This window comes from Salarias fasciatus, unplaced genomic scaffold (assembly GCF_902148845.1).
Source record: "Salarias fasciatus unplaced genomic scaffold, fSalaFa1.1, whole genome shotgun sequence".
NCBI lineage: Eukaryota > Metazoa > Chordata > Actinopteri > Blenniiformes > Blenniidae > Salarias > Salarias fasciatus.
Window position 1 is genome coordinate 806,593 of NW_021941376.1, and position 17,590 is coordinate 824,182.

Here is a 17,590-nt window from a genome sequence, read left to right on the forward strand (position 1 = left end):
GCCGCTGCTAGCTCGCCGCTGCTAGCTCGCCGCTGCTAGCTCGCTGCTGCTAGCTCGCTGCTGCTAGCACACCGCTGCTAGCTCGCTGCTGCTAGCTCGCTGCTGCTAGCTCACCGCTGCTACCTCGCCGCTGCTAGCTCGCCGCTGCTAGCTCACTGCTGCTAGCTCGCCGCTGCTAGCTCGCCGCTGCTAGCTCACTGCTGCTAGCTCGCCGCTGCTAGCTCACCGCTGCTAGCTCACTGCTGCTAGCTCGCCGCTGCTAGCTCACCGCTGCTAGCTCGCCGCTGCTAGCTCGCCGCTGCTAGCTCACCGCTGCTAGCTCACTGCTGCTAGCTCACCGATCTGCAAGGAATCTGGTCTTTTCAGTCCAGGAACTACTGGTGATCCAGTTTAACGAACGATGGTTCAGTTCTTCTCTCTTTCTGAAAAAACGGTGCATCGTTGAACATGTCACCACATCTTGCCCTAACACTCTTCTTGTAACAACATGCAGAGAGCCTGCAGCGGCTGCAGCGCCGTTCTTCTTCTGTGGTGTCCGTGTAAAATAAGGTTGAACATGCAAACAGCACACCTAGTGGCATGAAGTGTAAATGCAGTCATGGCGTGGTCTGTGGCCGCGGTCTGACTGAGGATCTCCTGGAGTTACTCCAAATGTTTCAGAAACCAGAATATTGATCTTAACATGAACATTGACTGCATGTAAACGCAGCCAGCGTCGTCTTTTCAGGCCACTGCACCGTACGAGCAACATTCTGAGAGGAGAGAAATGATTAATTTTGTCTGTTTTTTTTATATTATTGTAGTTTTGTGCCGTTACATTTTAAGTGTAATCTGTCCAATCTAGATTATTTAAATTTTGTACACTTGATGCAAGCATTAATGATGGCAGCAGCATCTTTAGTATCATAACTTGAAAATAATGTTTCCATTCTAAAGCACCTTCATTATCCCCAGGAGGTTTCTTTAGTTTTTAATCTTTTATAGCAACAAAAATCCTCAGGGCTGGAAAGTGTCACACTTTAACTAACGATGGTTCAGTTCTTCTCTTTTACTGAAAAAACGCTGCATCGCAAGATTTTATCATCTTGGTGCTAGATTTTTTTTTCCATTTACTGCATTGTCAAGTGAGATTGTTCTTATATTTTTCTATGTTTGTATTATTTAAAGGTGCATTAAGGAGTTTTCCAACCTTAAAAATACTTATTTTCCACCATTAATATGTTGCACATTTTTAATGCTGTGTCCAATGAGCCCTGACAGATTCATCACCAGAACCTCTAACAGGCTAAACTGTCACTTGAAAGTCACAGTGCCGGTCCAGCTCCACAGTTTTTGGGGAGAATTTGAAAGGAATGACGTAATGCGCGCTCCGGCTCGTTAAGTTTCGTTTTGTCCGCCATTACTCCGCCAGATGCTTAGTGAGCAACAGCTGAGCAGGATCTTCCAGGAAGTCAGAACAGACTGGCTTCTAGCACTGCAGCTCCACACAGACTCCACCAGGGAGAGACACTGACATCTTACTGAGCGCTGCTAAACGAGCGAGGAAGGAGTTCCTCTCTTCCGTGCACGCGAGCCACAGGGACGAGTTTTTCACTAAGCTGCATTACGCCCAAGGCCTGCAGGGGGCACTGCTTCACATAAAACGTGCAAACTCCTTAATGCACCTTTAATTTTCATTGCTATTTGCTTGGTTTGTTAATAAAATGTTAAACTATTCTATAGTTCTAGTTTTCAGTGCAGATGCTTTAAAACTGGTTTAAAAACAATATAACATATCGTGATTATAATCGAGATTGAATGATATGGAAAAAAAAATCGTGATCATTTTTTTTTGCCACATCGCCCAGCCCTACGCCACGTCACACAAGCCTGGATGTACCACATAAGTATAATGACGCAAAACAGGAATACACTGACAGTCCAGCATGAATCCAGGGAGGAGACGCCCAATACAAATCAGAATGATAAAATGGAAACAGACTCCACTCATTCTGCCACAGCACGCTCAGCTCGGCTGCGGTCGGTCAAGATGGCTGCTGAGGGCAGGAGTGGTTTGTCGGGCTCCACTCAAGCCCTCTGTATTTTACAAGTTTTCTTATTGTTGCTTTATGCCTGGAGTTACAACTTTTCACCATGTAAAGATACCTTGACTGACTTAATACAAGGTGAACAAACTAAGCTCTACATGTTTGGATATGGACACAGCACTCTGTTCCAGCTGGTCGTCTTCCTGGTCTAAGAGCAGAGGGAGCAGTGCCAATAAAGCGCCAGCTCAGCAGGGTCGAGCGCAAGGATCTGCTGGTGCTCCTCCGTCTGGCTGGGGACGTACACCTTAATCCTGGACCCACTGTGGGTGAGCAGCCAGCCAGCGCTGTGGAGCAGGTGAGGCCTGGTGTGGACGGTGACGCCGGGACTCCGGTACCCCGCAGAGCAGGGCACAGGCCCGGTCAGCTGTCGGCTCTGAGCCGGGACCCGCTGGAGCGGCGGCGTTACGCCGAGGAGCGCACCGCTGTTGGATCTAACGGCTTGTATACTTCGGACTGCTACTCGACCGGTGAGACATCCCCTCTGACACAGCGACACGCAGAGACTATGCCGGTAACAACCATGGCTTCTGACTGCGGAGTTACGTTGAGGGACTTGGGCGCTGTGTCGGCGAGGGGTGCAAACAGAGGAAACGGTAAAACGCGTTCGTGTCGCGCTGCGCAAAAGCAAAAGGATTATCTCTTCTTTCAAACTGTTAACCACGCCAGGGTGCTCTGGGAACCTGCCAGCAAGCCAAAAGGAATACTAGGACAATTAAACATCCGTGGTCTTATCTCCAAAAGAGACCAGATCTGCGCACTCCTGCAGGACTCCAATTTGGATTATCTTTGCCTAACGGAATCCTGGCTGCACGATAGCATACCGACAAATACGAGGGGGTACCCAAAAAAAACCGGAATTTGGTCAGAAAACAATAATAATAATGAGTTCCGACTTCTGGCCGTCAGATGTGCTGCAGGTAAGCCTCATGCACATCTGTGAGAAATTTGAGCTCCGAGAGTTACACTGACGCCTGTCAGGAGCTATTTATAGCAACAGAGTGCAGAGGCAGTCTGCGATTTTTTCCAAAATGGCGACATTGACGGGGAAGACAGAGCAGCGCGTAAACATTAAATTCTGCTTTCTGCTGGGAAAAAAACAGCAGCAGAAACACTCACCTTGTTGCAGCAAGCCTACAAGGATGATGCTCTGGGGAAGAATCAGGTCCATGAGTGGTTCGGGTGGTTTAAAAAGGGCCAGATGTCCGCGCGTCAGGTGCGCTCAGCCGTAAAAACAATGCTGAGCTGCTTTTCCGCTGTCCAGGGTATCGTCCACAGCAAGTTTGTCCCTCCAGGTCAGACTGTAAACCAGGACTACTACATGGAAGTCCTCAGATGGCTCCGTGAGGAGGAAGCGGCCCGCGGAGTGGCGGAGTGGAGCCCGGTTGATCCACCACGACAGTGCGCCAGCGGACACGGCGCTGCGCGTCACGCAGTTTCTGGTGAAGAATGAGATGAATCTCCTCTCCCATCCGCCTGATTCGCCAGATGTAGCCTCGAGTGACTTTTTCTTGTTCCCCAAGTTGAAGAAAGAGCTGAAGGGACAGCGGTTTGCAGATGTGGAGGAGGTGACAGAAAAATCGCAGCCGGCAAAAATGGCACTTTTACGCGCGGGTCTGACGACGCATTGGTGAAGTGGGAGACACGGCTGGAGCGCTGCATGAATGCAGATGGGGATTATTTTGAAGGCGACGGTGGTGTTTTATTTTGAAATGTCATAAATAAAAAGTTATAATCAAATTCCGGTTTTTTTTGGGTACACCCTCGTATGATCAACATTTCAGGACACCAGTGCTTCAGGAAGGACAGAAGCTCTGGAAAGGGGGGAGGAGTGTTAATCTATATTAAAGACAAATTCAAATGCCAGTTAGTCAGTCTGAACACCACCCTCGAATGCCTTGCTCTGAATGTTACTTTGTCCTCTTCCATGAATTTTACTATTGCTGTTCTTTATAATCCCCCATCTCACAATGTGTCCTTTTATGATGAACTTCGTCACGTAGTTAAACAGCTTGAAGTGTATAGAGAGACGAAATGTTCTGGTGATTTTAACATCAACTGGCTGGACAAAGGCTGTAAGCAAAAGCTGCAAACTTTAATGACTACATTTAATTACAATCAATTAATTAAAGGTCCTGAGGATTACAAAACAGTCTAAAACACTCATTGACATGGCTTTTGCTAACAGACCTGAACGCCTTACAAAGACATATCATTTAATCACAGGTCTCTCGGACCACAACATGACTTTGACAGAAAACTGACAAAGAAGAGACTAAAATACTTTGGTAAATCTGATAACAATAATAATATAAAGCTTACCATCCCCAAATCTAAAACCTTACAATTTGAAAGAGAGCTAAAGAGTCTAAATTGGGAGCATATAATGACTATGGAGGACGTAGATGACTGCTGTAATTCAATGACTGCAGCAATCATTAGTCTTATAGGAAAATTTACAAAGCAAATAAAATGCAAACAAAATGAAAGTACCCTTCCATGGCTAACAAATGAGATTAAAAAACTGATGAAGATGAGAGATATGGCTCTAAAAAAATCACTAGCCTCAAAACTTAACACTGATCTTTTAACATATAAAAGTCTAAGAAATAAAGTCGCGCAGGAATTACTGAAAGCAAAAGCCTCTTATTATACACAACTTATTGGAAATGCTAAGGGACATAATAGCTCACTTTGGAAATATTTAAATAATATAACAAATAAAACGTCTAAACAAAAAGGAATTAAGGAGCTTACTATTGATGGCAAAACTACTAACAAAAGTGCCACAATGGCAAAGAAATTAAATTCTTATTTTATATGGTCAGTAGAAGATTTGGCAAAAGATTTTATGACCCCTGAGCATAAAAATGACCTCACACACATCATCTGTAGATAATTTTTATATAAAACAAGTTAATGAGGCACAGGTTGCTCAATTAATCTCAAAATTAGGAACTTCAAAAACAAATGACATCTATAATATCAATAGTAGCTTTCTTAAAAAAATATAGTGATGTCCTGGTTAAACCATTGACTTATCTGGTCAATCTTTCTATAAGAACTTCTAAGTTTCCCTCAGACTGGAAAAAAGCAGCCGTCATACCAATATTTAAAGCAGGGACCAAAGAAGCCATGTGCAATTACCGGCCCATATCAATTCTGCCAGTCTTTTCTAAAGTGATTGAGAAAGCAGTAGCTGCACAACTGATTGACCATTTGAAAGCCAATCAGCTCCTCCACCCACAGCAGTGTGGTTTTAGACCCGGTTACTCTACCGAAATAGCAAACTGCTGTTTAGTTGAAAACTTGAAAAAGTCTCTTGATAGCGGCCAGGTGGTAGGAACTGTGTTTTTAGATCTCAAAAAAGCTTTTGAAACAGTCAGTCATAGTCTGCTTTTATCAAAAATGCCATCTTTTAACATCTGCACTGAGGCAATGGGCTGCTTCATCGTACCTTCAGGACAGAGAACAGTGTGTTAAAGCAGGCAAGGATAAGTCCTCATTCCTAAAAAGTCAGAGGGGCATTCCACAGGGCTCTATACTGGGACCCTTAAGGCTGCTTCACATGTCCGCGTGACGTAAAAATCGTCATGAATTCCTGTCCGCTGGGGCCCGCGGACCGGTCCACGGACGTCCGCGCTGCAGCCAGAATTTGAGACCGCGTTGCGCGCAGGTCGCGGAAGTGTGCGCCTGCGCCAGAGCGCCAGAGCAAACAAAACATGACGTAAAAGTGAAAGTAGACGGAGCTCCAGCCTGATGGCTCCACTTAAAGACACCGACAGAGTGAAAAACTGGTGGAAAGAGAGAGAGACTGTCTGGAGGAGGAGAAGGTCTGCAGACAGAAGTGAAAAAGTAACTAATCGCTCCGGCGCCGCCCCGCGATGCAGAAACAGAAAAAAAAGGCTAAATAAACTTTAATACTGACAGTGTATGTGCTTAATTTTCTCTAAATAATCCGTAATAAAGAAGCAGATTAACACTCTGTAGAGCCGGAAAAGCTTGTCGAGGCTGCGTGGATCACCGCGCCGGCATGAGACGCTCACAGCTGAGCTCAAATGTAGCATGGGAGGAAGCGCGTCCGCATCGGTGGACTTTCCAAAGCGGACGCGGAAACGCGGACATGTGAAGCATGGACCAGCCTTTACTGTTTAGTCTATTCGTAAATGACCTGCCTAAAACCTGCGCTGCAGCTAACTGCCAACTATATGCGGATGATGCAGTTTTTTATGCAGCCGCCAAGGCCCCAGAGCAGGCAGCGGACATCGTGTCTGCATGTGTGGCCGAGGGGAGTCAGTGGCTCACTCAAAATCAGTTGGTGCTGAACTTAACAAAGACGGTCTCAACGTGTTTTTCTATCAGAAAACAAAACATAGAACAACATTTCCAAATAAACTTAGAAAATAAGAAGATTACCACTGTAACAGAATTTAAATATCTTGGATTGGTCCCAGACCCCCAACTTAAATTTGATAAACACATTGAGAAAGTCTCAAAAACAGTTCAAAGCAATTTAAATTGTTTTAAATTAATTAGATCTTCCATCCCAAACCAGGCCGCCCTCCTGTACATGCAAGCTATGATATTCTCACACATATCATCCTGCATGACAGCCTGGGCCAGGACACTCCCTCAGCCACTGAACGCAGAGGTTCATTATACAATCAAACTGTAAAAATCACGGACAAAAAGCCAATCCGTACCCATCACTGCAATGTCCTTGAGAAGTATAAATTGTTAAGCTTTGAAAGCTTTGCAAATTTGTGTTTTCTCAAGCTAATATTTAAATGTATGAACAATCCAGCACCTGAGCCACTGAGTTCATTTATTCAGAGACAAAACAGCCAGAGGGACGCCAGAGCGTCTCTAAATCACAACGGTCGGGTCCCACGCTGCAATACTTCATCTGGACAATCCGCTTTCTCTTTTAAAAGTGTAAAGTTGTGGAATTCTTTACCGACCGAGCTGAAGACCATATCTGAGTTTCAAGTTTTCACCTCCAGGCTTAAGTCTTGGCTTAAAAGTGATCAAGAGTGTCCTCATCAGTAAATAGCACTGTGAGTGAAGGAGAACGTGAGTGTGAGCGCTTTCAGGCTTTTCTATGTTGTGTATAGTAGGCTTGTGTGTGGAGTGTGTGTGTGTGTGTGTGTGTGTGTGTGTGTGTGTGTGTGTGTAATTGTGAGTTTTTAAGCATCTTTTAGATCTGCCTGTCTGAGGGTGAATTGATTCTAGGATTGGTGTTATTTTGTGTAGAAAAGCCCAACTGGGGACGGGAGCTGTGGATCCACATCAGCTGCAAACGTTGTTCTGTCACTGCGTCTGTCTGCAGGTGTCCCCATCAAATAAATAAATAGATAGAAAATAAAGAAGTGAGGGCGAGCCTCGGGACTCGCCGTCTCTCCTTTAGAGAAAATCATCTCCGCCTCCATTTCATGGAAAAATAAACAAACGGTGTTTCTCGCTCCTGCCTGGACCGAGGCTCAGACGGGGTTTTTCTACTGGGACGTTAAAACGTCACATCAGGAGCGAATGTTCCCACGTGGCGGGTGAGACGGAGCAGGAGCCAATCAGAGGCCGGCCCTCAGCCAGGCGTCCCTCACGTGTCCCTGCTGGACGCTCGGGCTGTGGCGGCTGCTGGACCCAATGAGGAGCTGCTGACTGATCCCAGACCAGCTCCAGTTCGGATGCAGGAAGTGGACCGGGCCGGACCGGACCACCTCAGGAAGTGGACCGGGCCGGACCACCTCAGGAAATGGACCGGCCGGACCACCTCAGGAAGTGGACCAGACTGCACCACCTCAGGAAGTGGACCAGACTGCACCACCTCAGGAAGTGGACCGGACTGCACCACCTCAGGAAGTGGACCAGGCCAGACCACCTCAGGAAGTGGACCAGACTGCACCACCTCAGGAAGTGGACCAGACTGCACCACCTCAGGAAGTGGACCAGACTGCACCACCTCAGGAAGTGGACCAGGCCAGACCACCTCAGGAAATGGACCAGGCCAGACCACCTCAGGAAGTGGACCAGACTGCACCACCTCAGGAAGTGGACCAAGCCGGTCCACCTCAGGAAATGGACCAGGCCAGACCACCTCAGGAAGTGGACCAGACTGCACCACCTCAGGAAATGGACCGGGCCGGACCACCTCAGGAAATGGACCGGGCCGGACCACCTCAGGAAGTGGACCAGACTGCACCACCTCAGGAAGTGGACCGGACTGCACCACCTCAGGAAGTGGACCAGACTGCACCACCTCAGGAAGTGGACCAGGCCAGACCACCTCAGGAAATGGACCAGGCCAGACCACCTCAGGAAGTGGACCAGACTGCACCACCTCAGGAAGTGGACCAAGCCGGTCCACCTCAGGAAATGGACCAGGCCAGACCACCTCAGGAAGTGGACCAGACTGCACCACCTCAGGAAGTGGACTGGGCCGGACCACCTCAGGAAGTGGACTAGGCCAGACCACCTCAGGAAGTGGACCAGGCCAGACCACCTCAGGAAGTGGACCAGACTGCACCACCTCAGGAAGTGGACCAGACTGCACCACCTCAGGAAATGGACCGGGCCGGACCACCTCAGGAAGTGGACCAGGCCAGACCACCTCAGGAAGTGGACCAGGCCAGACCACCTCAGGAAGTGGACCGGGCCGGACCACCTCAGGAAGTGGACCAGACTGCACCACCTCAGGAAGTGGACCAGACTGCACCACCTCAGGAAATGGACCGGGCCGGACCACCTCAGGAAGTGGACCAGGCCAGACCACCTCAGGAAGTGGACCAGGCCAGACCACCTCAGGAAGTGGACCAGGCCAGACCACCTCAGGAAGTGGACCAGACTGCACCACCTCAGGAAGTGGACCGGGCCAGACCACCTCAGGAAGTGGACCAGGCCAGACCACCTCAGGAAGTGGACCAGGCCAGACCACCTCAGGAAGTGGACCAGGCCAGACCACCTCAGGAAGTGGACCAGACTGCACCACCTCAGGAAGTGGACCGGGCCAGACCACCTCAGGAAGTGGACCAGGCCAGACCACCTCAGGAAGTGGACCAGGCCAGACCACCTCAGGAAGTGGACCAGACTGCACCACCTCAGGAAATGGACCGGGCCGGACTGGACCACCTCAGGAAGTGGACCAGACTGCACCACCTCAGGAAGTGGGCCGGGCTGGACCTCCTCAGGGATTGTTCTGGGGGAACGTGCATGGGTCCGTACTGGGGCCTGTTCCCTCCTGTCTTTGGTCGAGACTTGCTGGACCCCCTGTCGGGAGGAACCAGGGCTGGTCTGACATGGTTCCCGGGTTGTACGGTTCTGAACATGCTGCACTCTGTCAGTCAGTGTCTCGGTGCCCCACGGTTCTCCAGAACCGTTCTGTCCTCCCGAGTTCTCCTCACGTGAGACGCTTTGCGTTTTAAAGTGGTACCAGTCGTGACGTCACCCGTTTCTTTCCGTTACCATCAAACGAGGCTCCTCGGAGGCGGACATGTTGGAAATTTGGAGCCAGAGATGAAAAAGACAGTGAGGGGGCGGGGCCGGAGAGCGACAAGGGGCGGGGCTGACAGCCCAGCACTGTGGCGTTCTGCTGTGAACTGCTTCCATGGTGTTTCTGATCATTTTCTTGTCAATAATAACGTTTACCGTGTTTATGCATTTGACCAGAATCCCAAGCAACTCCGGGAACGTCCGCCGCCGCGCCGTGCCGCAGGATCCTGGCTCTTGTTGAGACTAAATTCAAAATGAAAAAAGGAAGCTTGAAGTCTCAGCACAGGTTCTTTTATTTGATTGAAGAAGATGATCAGACAGCGAAGAAGGTCTATACTAACAATAAAATAAAAATACGAGACGTCTCGGTCCATCAGCCCGGCGAGAACCGATCTCAGTCCTAACCCCAGGCTGAATGGCCCCGATCGAAGGGAGAGGGCCAACCTGATACTTGGTTTTCGCATAATTAAGGGTGACCACATGACACTTCTCTTCTTCAGAATTTAGCAATCATGCTTAAGCTTTGCGGTCCTGCAGACAGTTACAACACTCTTCCTGCTGGCCTGGGGCCTTTTCCACCAGTCCAGCTCATCTGAGCATGTGACCGGTGCAATAGACTGACACATGGGTACACCTGGAAGCCTGACCTGGAGTTGAACTGCCTCCTGGGCTCCTGACCGGGCGTCAGCTCCTTATTCTGGCTGGTGCAGCCCTGATGTCCCTCAGGGCCGTGGTTCTTACGTTACCACAAGAGATCAAGGTTTAGCTATGGTGACCTTTCACCTACGCTGTCACAGGGCACACAAGCAGCCACAAGGCAGAGTAACCAAGTCACAGTTTAGCCTCTGAATGGGACAGAAATATACTCTCTCTCCTCCGGGATTCACAGGCTGGAGGGTTCGTGGAGGGAAGCGCCGCCGGGCCGCCGCTCCGCGCCAACAGCGGCGCTCTGTCCCAAACAGCCCCCCCCCCTCCCCCCCCCCAGTCAGCCCCATGGTGCTCCCCCCCCCCCCCCCCCCATGGTGCTTTCCCCCCCCCCCCAGTCAGCCCCATGGTGCTCCCCCCCCCCCCCCCGGCCGCTCGCTCTGTTTTCTCCTGGGTAGCAGCACTTTCTCCTCGGCTGCTGGTGGTGTTTTGTCCCCGCTAGCTACCTGCTAGCTACCCGCTAGCCGGCGGCGGCGCCAGGCACGGCCAGCGGCGGAGCCCCCCTCCATCTGGGTTTGTCTCCGCCCCTCCAGCCGGTGGATCCTGAACCGAGCCGTGACGCTGAAGCCCCGAGCCTGAGGCTGCATTAACAGCTGGAACTACAGCCTGATCCAAACGAAGCAGACTTCATGTTCAAAACACAACACCTCAGGAAAAATGATTTGTTACGGTGAACACAACACATATTTACTGTTAAACTATACATAAAGGCAGAAATTACAGAAAAAAACTGGATAACAGAATCCTTTGAGCGTCCTTTTGAGTAGTTAATCCAGGAACTAGTCCTGGTTACAATGAACCAACAACTAACTAAAACTAGTCAAACTGAGTCACTGTGGAAAATAACAATTAGAGGAGAACTTGATCTTAATGTCAGACTCCTTAATGTAAACCTGCTGAAAGCTGCTAGAAGGATCTGTCAATCAAGTAGCCACGCCCCCTCATTATGAAAACTTAAACGCTCTGTCAAAAAGTCAGTATTATATATTTTCAGATGGACCACCTGGTCTCTCTTCCGGACGGTGAAATGCAGTGAAAAAAACAACTGTGAGCTACAGAAACTCAGCCGCTCAGTTTTATTGTTTCATTTTGAATGGGAGTCTAAGGAGTCACAGCCTTTTTGGAGCCCCCCCTGGTGGACACTGTGATATTGCAAGTTTTTGACACTTCGGGTCGGCCTCGTGTTTTCAGCCACATGGTCCGTCCACTTCTTAATTTGCAGTCTATGGTTTGAAGTCTAGTTTTGCACCATGTTCATAGATCAGGAAGGTTCTGTGCTTTAGTTTCCTTCTTGGTCCTTTAAGGGGTCATAAATGCCGTCCTTGCAGTGTCTTGTGGTTCTCGGTTCCGTCCAGTCTGAGGAGGTCCACTGAAACCTCCAGCCTCTCACCACGGATGTCCGCTCTGCTTTCTGTTCTCCTTCCAGACCTGCTGGCGGTGCTCTGTCCCAAAGGGCCTCTGAGGATCCTGGTGGAAACGGCTCAGGAGAGGAACGAGCCCATCTTCCCAGCTCTCATCTACTCATGTAAGGACTGGACTTTGTTGGTCCTACACAGAACCGTGGTGGTCTCTGCAGCTCCAGGCTGCAGGTAGGACAGGATGGTAGCACACAGAGGATCTATCGGTCCGTCTGCTGGGATGAAGAACGCTCACGATTCGCCAGCATGGTTCCAGGAAACAGCATTATGCTTCTTTAATGATGTGTTGCTTTGAAAGGGGGACCGACCGCCTCCTCAGCCAGGTCTGGTCTGGCTCAGGCTGCACTGCGACACGAGTTCGTGGTGGTGGAGAAAAGGAACGGTGCCATCAAAGGACCAGGTCCTCCACGAGACCTTCCTGAAGGATTCTCTGCAGGGGAGTGGAGGAGGTTGTGGACCCGGACTCAGGGCCAGCAGTTCTGAGTCTGCAGCACCGTCCATCACCCCCATGGTGAAAACCTTCCCAGAGTTCACCTCTTCTTCACCTGGAGAGGAGTGTTCCATTCAGTTTTGTGATCCAGATTTGGGGGCCTCTCGATGTCCGGCCGTCTCTTTGTTAAAGCGGAACAGTCGTTTTTACAATCTGGACCTTATTTCACATTCGTCACAACAACATTTACTCACCCGTTTGACTTTCGTGTGATTTGCAGTTGGTTCGGAGATAATTAGCTCCTCCCATATCCATATAAGGCAGTGGGCGGGGCACCGACGTGCAGCCGTTACAGACGCTCTTTTCTCTTATGTTTGTTGTGGGGTGGTAGATACATGTAAATTTATTAAGTCAGCATCACTTAGCGCTATTGGGAAGTCTGTAAACCGACTAGATTGAGCAACTCTCCGGGAGCTCTGAAGCGATGATGTCATCACCCTGCGCCGTGGCGCACATTCATTCTGTTTGTTTACATGGAAGCAGCGTCTCTGCTCTGCAGTCAGACCACGGCATCTCCATCGGCTTTTTTAGGCAGTCAGAGTTTATTTTCAGCTGGTTGTAACTTTGGTACAATGGTTCCAGTGTGCATATATCCTGCTGTGAAAGTGAAATGACCAGCTGGACGTCACTGAGCTCACAGGCTCCCACTGCGTGACCGGGATTTATTGAAGCTGTGGCTAATAGCGCTCAACACGGACCCCAGCATCAAAGTTCAAACTTTACCACATTTGGATTATCGGGTGTGTAGTGCCCACTTCACATCTGAGCACTTCTTCCCAGTTCAGGAAAGAAATGAAGGCCAGAAGATCCAGAGAACCTCAAAAGAATGCCATCCAGCGGCCGCAGGAGGAGGACAGGTCGAGGTAACGTGATGCTAATAATATTAATTTTTTCCTTTACTAATGTCTGGAGTTGGCTAGAGTTTTATAAACTTGTTCCTACTCCTTTTGAGCAACAGTGTACAGAATATTTTACTGTTTATGTACAACTCTTGTCATTGACAGATATACTTGTATCATCCTTTGTTGTTGCTCAAATGAACTAAACAGTAAACATCCAGCCTCTAGACGTTAGTAAAGAAAAAAATGAATATTATTAGCATCACGTTACCTCGACCTGTCCTCCTCCTGCGGCCGCTGGAATGGCATTCTTTTTGAGGTTCATTCTCTGGATCTTCTGGCCTTCATTTCTTTCCTGAACTGGGAAGAAGTCCTCCGATGTGAAGTGGGCACTACACACCCGATAATCCAAACGTGGTAAAGTTGGAACTTTGATGCTGGGGTCCGTGTTGAGCGCTATTAGCCACAGCTTCAATAAATCCCGTCACGCAGTGGGAGCCTGTGAGCTCAGTGACGTCCAGCTGGTCATTTTACTTTCACAGCCAGGATATATGCACACTGGAACCATTGTACCAAAGTTACAACCAGCTGAAAATAAACTCTGACTGCCTAAAAAAGCCGATGGAGATGCCGTGGTTTGACTGCAGAGCAGAGACGCTGCTTCCATGTAAACAAACAGAATGAATGTGCGCCACGGCGCAGGGTGATGACATCATCGCTTCAGAGTTCCCGGAGAGTTGCTCAATCTAGTCGGTTTACAGACTTCCCAGTAGCGCTAAGTGATGCTGACTTAATAAATTTACATGTATCTACCACCCCACAACAAACATAAGAGAAAAGAGCGTCTGTAACGGCTGCACGTCGGCGCCCCGCCCGCTGCCGTTATATGGATATGGGAGGAGCTAATTATCTCCGAACCAACTGCAAATCACACGAAAGTCAAACGGGTGAGTAAATGTTGTTGTGACGAATGTGAAATAAGGTCCAGATTGTAAAAACGACCGTTCCCCTTTAAGGTCTTGCTTTCTGCGTCTTTCGGGACCTGTACAGCCCTAGTCCTGGACTCTTCACAGAGCTTCGGGACTTCTTTTCGAGGATCAATGTGGTTTTCGTCCTGCTCTGGAACCCCTGGACCTAGCTCTAGACCCTCCATAGGGGCCCCAGGGCTCGTGGGAGTTCGCCAGACCAGTGCACTGGTGTTTTGTGGACTTGAAGAAGACGTTTCCGAACCGCGTTCCTCGTGGTGTCTTGTTGGGGGGGTCGGGAGTACAGAGTCCAGGGCCCCTTGTTCAGGGCCGCCTGGTCCTCTGTAGGACCGAAGTAGGACTCTGGTCCACATTGTCAGCAGTAAATCGGACCTGTTCCCGGTGCATGTTGGGCTCCAGCAGGGCTGAACTTGGTACTGGTTCTGCTCAGAATCTTTATGGACAGAATTTTGAGGCACAGTCAGGAGCTGGAGGGGGTCTGGTTCAGGGACCAGGAGCTGGAGGGGGTCTGGTCAGGGACCAGGAGCTGGAGGGGGTTGGTTCAGGGACCAGGAGCTGGAGGGGGTCTGGTTTGATCGCCACAGGATTTCATCTCTGCATTTTGCAGATGATGTTGTCCTGTTGGCTCCATGGAACCTGGACCATCATGCACTGGGGTGGTTTGCAGCCGATGGGATGAGGATCAGCACGTCCAAATCCGAGGCCGTGGTCCTGGACCAGAAGAAGGTGGTCTGCCCCCTCTGGGTTGGTGGAGAGACCCTGGCCCGAGTGGAGGAGTTCGTGTTCAGGAGTGGAGGACGGGTGGAGATGAGGCTGCCGGGCGGAGCAGTGGTGCTGAAGGAAGAGCTGAGCTGAGAGGAGAAGCTCTCGGGTCACCGGGCAGTCTGCACTCCGCAGGGGGGCTGGGCTCCCTGGGAGACAGGGGAGGAGCTACGTCAGCAGGGGGAGGAGCTATGTCAGCAGGGGGAGGAGCTATGTCAGCAGGGGGAGGAGCTACACCAACCGGGGAGGAGCTACATCAGCAGGGGGAGGAGCTACGTCAGCAGGGGGAGGAGCTACGTCACCAGGGGGAGGAGCTACGTCACCAGGGGAGGAGCTACATCACCAGGGGGAGGAGCTACGTCACCAGGGGGAGGAGCTACATCACCAGGGGAGGAGCTACACCACCGGGGGAGGAGCTACACCACCGGGGAGGAGCTACGTCAGCAGGGGGAGGAGCTACGTCAGCAGGGGGGAGGAGCTACGTCAGCAGGGGAGGAGCTACGTCAGCAGGGGGAGGAGCTATGTCAGCAGGGGGAGGAGCTACGTCACCAGGGGGAGGAGCTACGTCACCAGGGGAGGAGCTACATCACCGGGGAGGAGCTACGTCACCAGGGGGAGGAGCTACGTCACCAGGGGGAGGAGCTACGTCACCAGGGGAGGAGCTACACCACCGGGGGAGGAGCTACATCACCAGGGGAGGAGCTACGTCACCAGGGGAGGAGCTACGTCACCAGGGGGAGGGAGCTACGTCACCAGGGGGAGGAGCTGGGAGGCTCAGCTCCTCTTCAGGAGGAACCTCCTGGGGAGGAGTTCCAGAGACAGGGAGTCCTAAATAGACCCTCTTCCTTCTTGAAGGTTGACGTTATGGTTCTTTTCTCAGCTACGATGGTGTGGCTCGTCAACATGGCCGACAGCGACCGGCAGCAGAGGAACTCCGCAGAAGCGGCTCCGCCCCAGCCGGAGACGCTAGAAGGTGACTTGAGTGAATCCGAACGAACAAACCCTCGTTCACGGTCTTCTGAACTGAGCCTGTCTGGTCTCACCTGCATGCAGCAGCAGCGTCTCCAGACCCCTCCAGTCCGTCCCAGGACGACGGCGGCTTCAGCCCCGGCTGGGTCACTCAGCAGCAGCACCAGCTGGGACCGCTCCAGTCCACCCAGGACAGCCGCAGGGAGGTCCAGCAGATGCCGTCCGCCCGGCCTCCCCCGGAAGACGACGACGAGGAACGTGAGTGGAGAGACGCAGGACCCACACACACACACCACACACACACACACACACACACACACACACACCACACCACTGTGGTAAGAAGCCCACACATGCTGAGGAACAACATGCAAACCCCACACAAAGTCCCTACCCGGGCTTGAACCCAACACGTTCTCACCGTGAGGTGAGGGCCTTACCACTTCTCCACTGCTCCACATTGGAAGTGAATTACCGTATGGCCCGAATACAAGACGACTCCGATTATAACACCCACCCTATGTTTCAAAGATCATTTTGTGAAAAAAAAAAAAAAAAAATGCTTTAGACAGTAAGGTCACTCATAAACTACTTTTTATTATACAATTAGTATAAAACTCAAAAACTCACAACTGAGATAACATTTCACGAGATATAAAATGAAAAAATATTACTACAGTATTGAGTAAAAATATATTCTCTTTCTCAAAACAATAAGCAACAAATAAGAACCTCAAGGGGTCCAAACTGCATCAATGATGTAAATAACTGTCCAGGTCCTTCAGCTGAATCAGGCTCTGGTGGTGGACATTCCGTCTGTCCGTCTTTCAGAGACGTATTCTCTCTCCCTTCTATCAGTCTCTCTGAAGCGTCTCTCAGGACCACGGAAAGCTTTTCTCATAGCGTTAGCATCTGGAGTGTTTTTTTCTGTGCTCTCCAGTCAGAACGAGGCTCTGCTCCACCAGACCTCCTGGCGGCTTGGCAGTAGTTTGATGACTCTGCTGCGTTGATCACCATCAGTTTAAAGTTGGTATCATAACTTCTCCTCTGTTGTTGCTCAGTTGTCCAGCGTTCAGCCCCCTTTGTTCCAGATGATCCGCCATTTTTCATCAGATCATCTGATCTCATTTCATCGCTCCACTCGCTCTCTGATCAGGATACTTTGGCTCCATCTAGCGGCGCGGATGTGTATTGACCATCTACCGTAAGTCTGCGATTATAACACCACCCCACTTTTGAGGATGCAGTTTCTGGAAAAAAACATGGTCTTATATTCGGGCCAATATGGTACATGTTGACCTTAAATGTGGGACATCTGGATCCCAGTCTTGGTAAAGCAGCCCAATGGGGGATCGACCCCCCTTCTGGTGTGTGTGTGTGTGTGTTGGGGGTTGTGATGCCCTCTGGGGGGCTGGAGTGGCCCTCTCCTGATGCTCTGCTGTAATTTCACACCTGGATCCCAGCTCCACCAGCTGTGTTCTGCAGCAGCAGTGTGTAGCATGTAGGGATGAGAATGGAGACCGGGTTCTTTTGCAGAGCCGGTTTCCAGTACCGTGCCCGGACCGTCACGCCGCGGTCCGCTTCGGCGCCGCTACGGAGCCCGCTCGGCGGTCCGGAAACTTTCAGCAAGGATCCTATTTTCCCAGCGCTCCGGGGCGCTGCCGCCGCGTGCCGCATCGGTCTGAAGGAAGCAAGGCGGACGCTGGAAGCCGATACGTGTTCCAGAACAACTGTTCACATTCAAGTCCTGTCGTGTTTTTGCCTTAACGTGTTTCTTTTATCCCGGTGGAAACAGAACCAGCAGCGATCTGGTCTTCGTTCGGCTGTGGCCGGATGGACGGGTTGTTCAGTC

At 50.5% G+C, this 17,590-nt stretch overlaps 1 protein-coding gene across 1 annotated transcript in view; it reads left to right on the plus strand.

Annotated features, from left to right (window-relative positions):
• Positions 1–17,590, plus strand: part of psen1 (presenilin 1) — a 54,895-nt gene that overhangs the window by 21,631 nt on the left and 15,674 nt on the right. The window contains exons 7-8 of the mRNA XM_030087226.1: positions 11,701–11,799; positions 15,650–15,742. Coding sequence (XP_029943086.1) covers positions 11,701–11,799; positions 15,650–15,742 — 192 coding nt within the window. The remainder of the gene's footprint in view (positions 1–11,700; positions 11,800–15,649; positions 15,743–17,590) is intronic.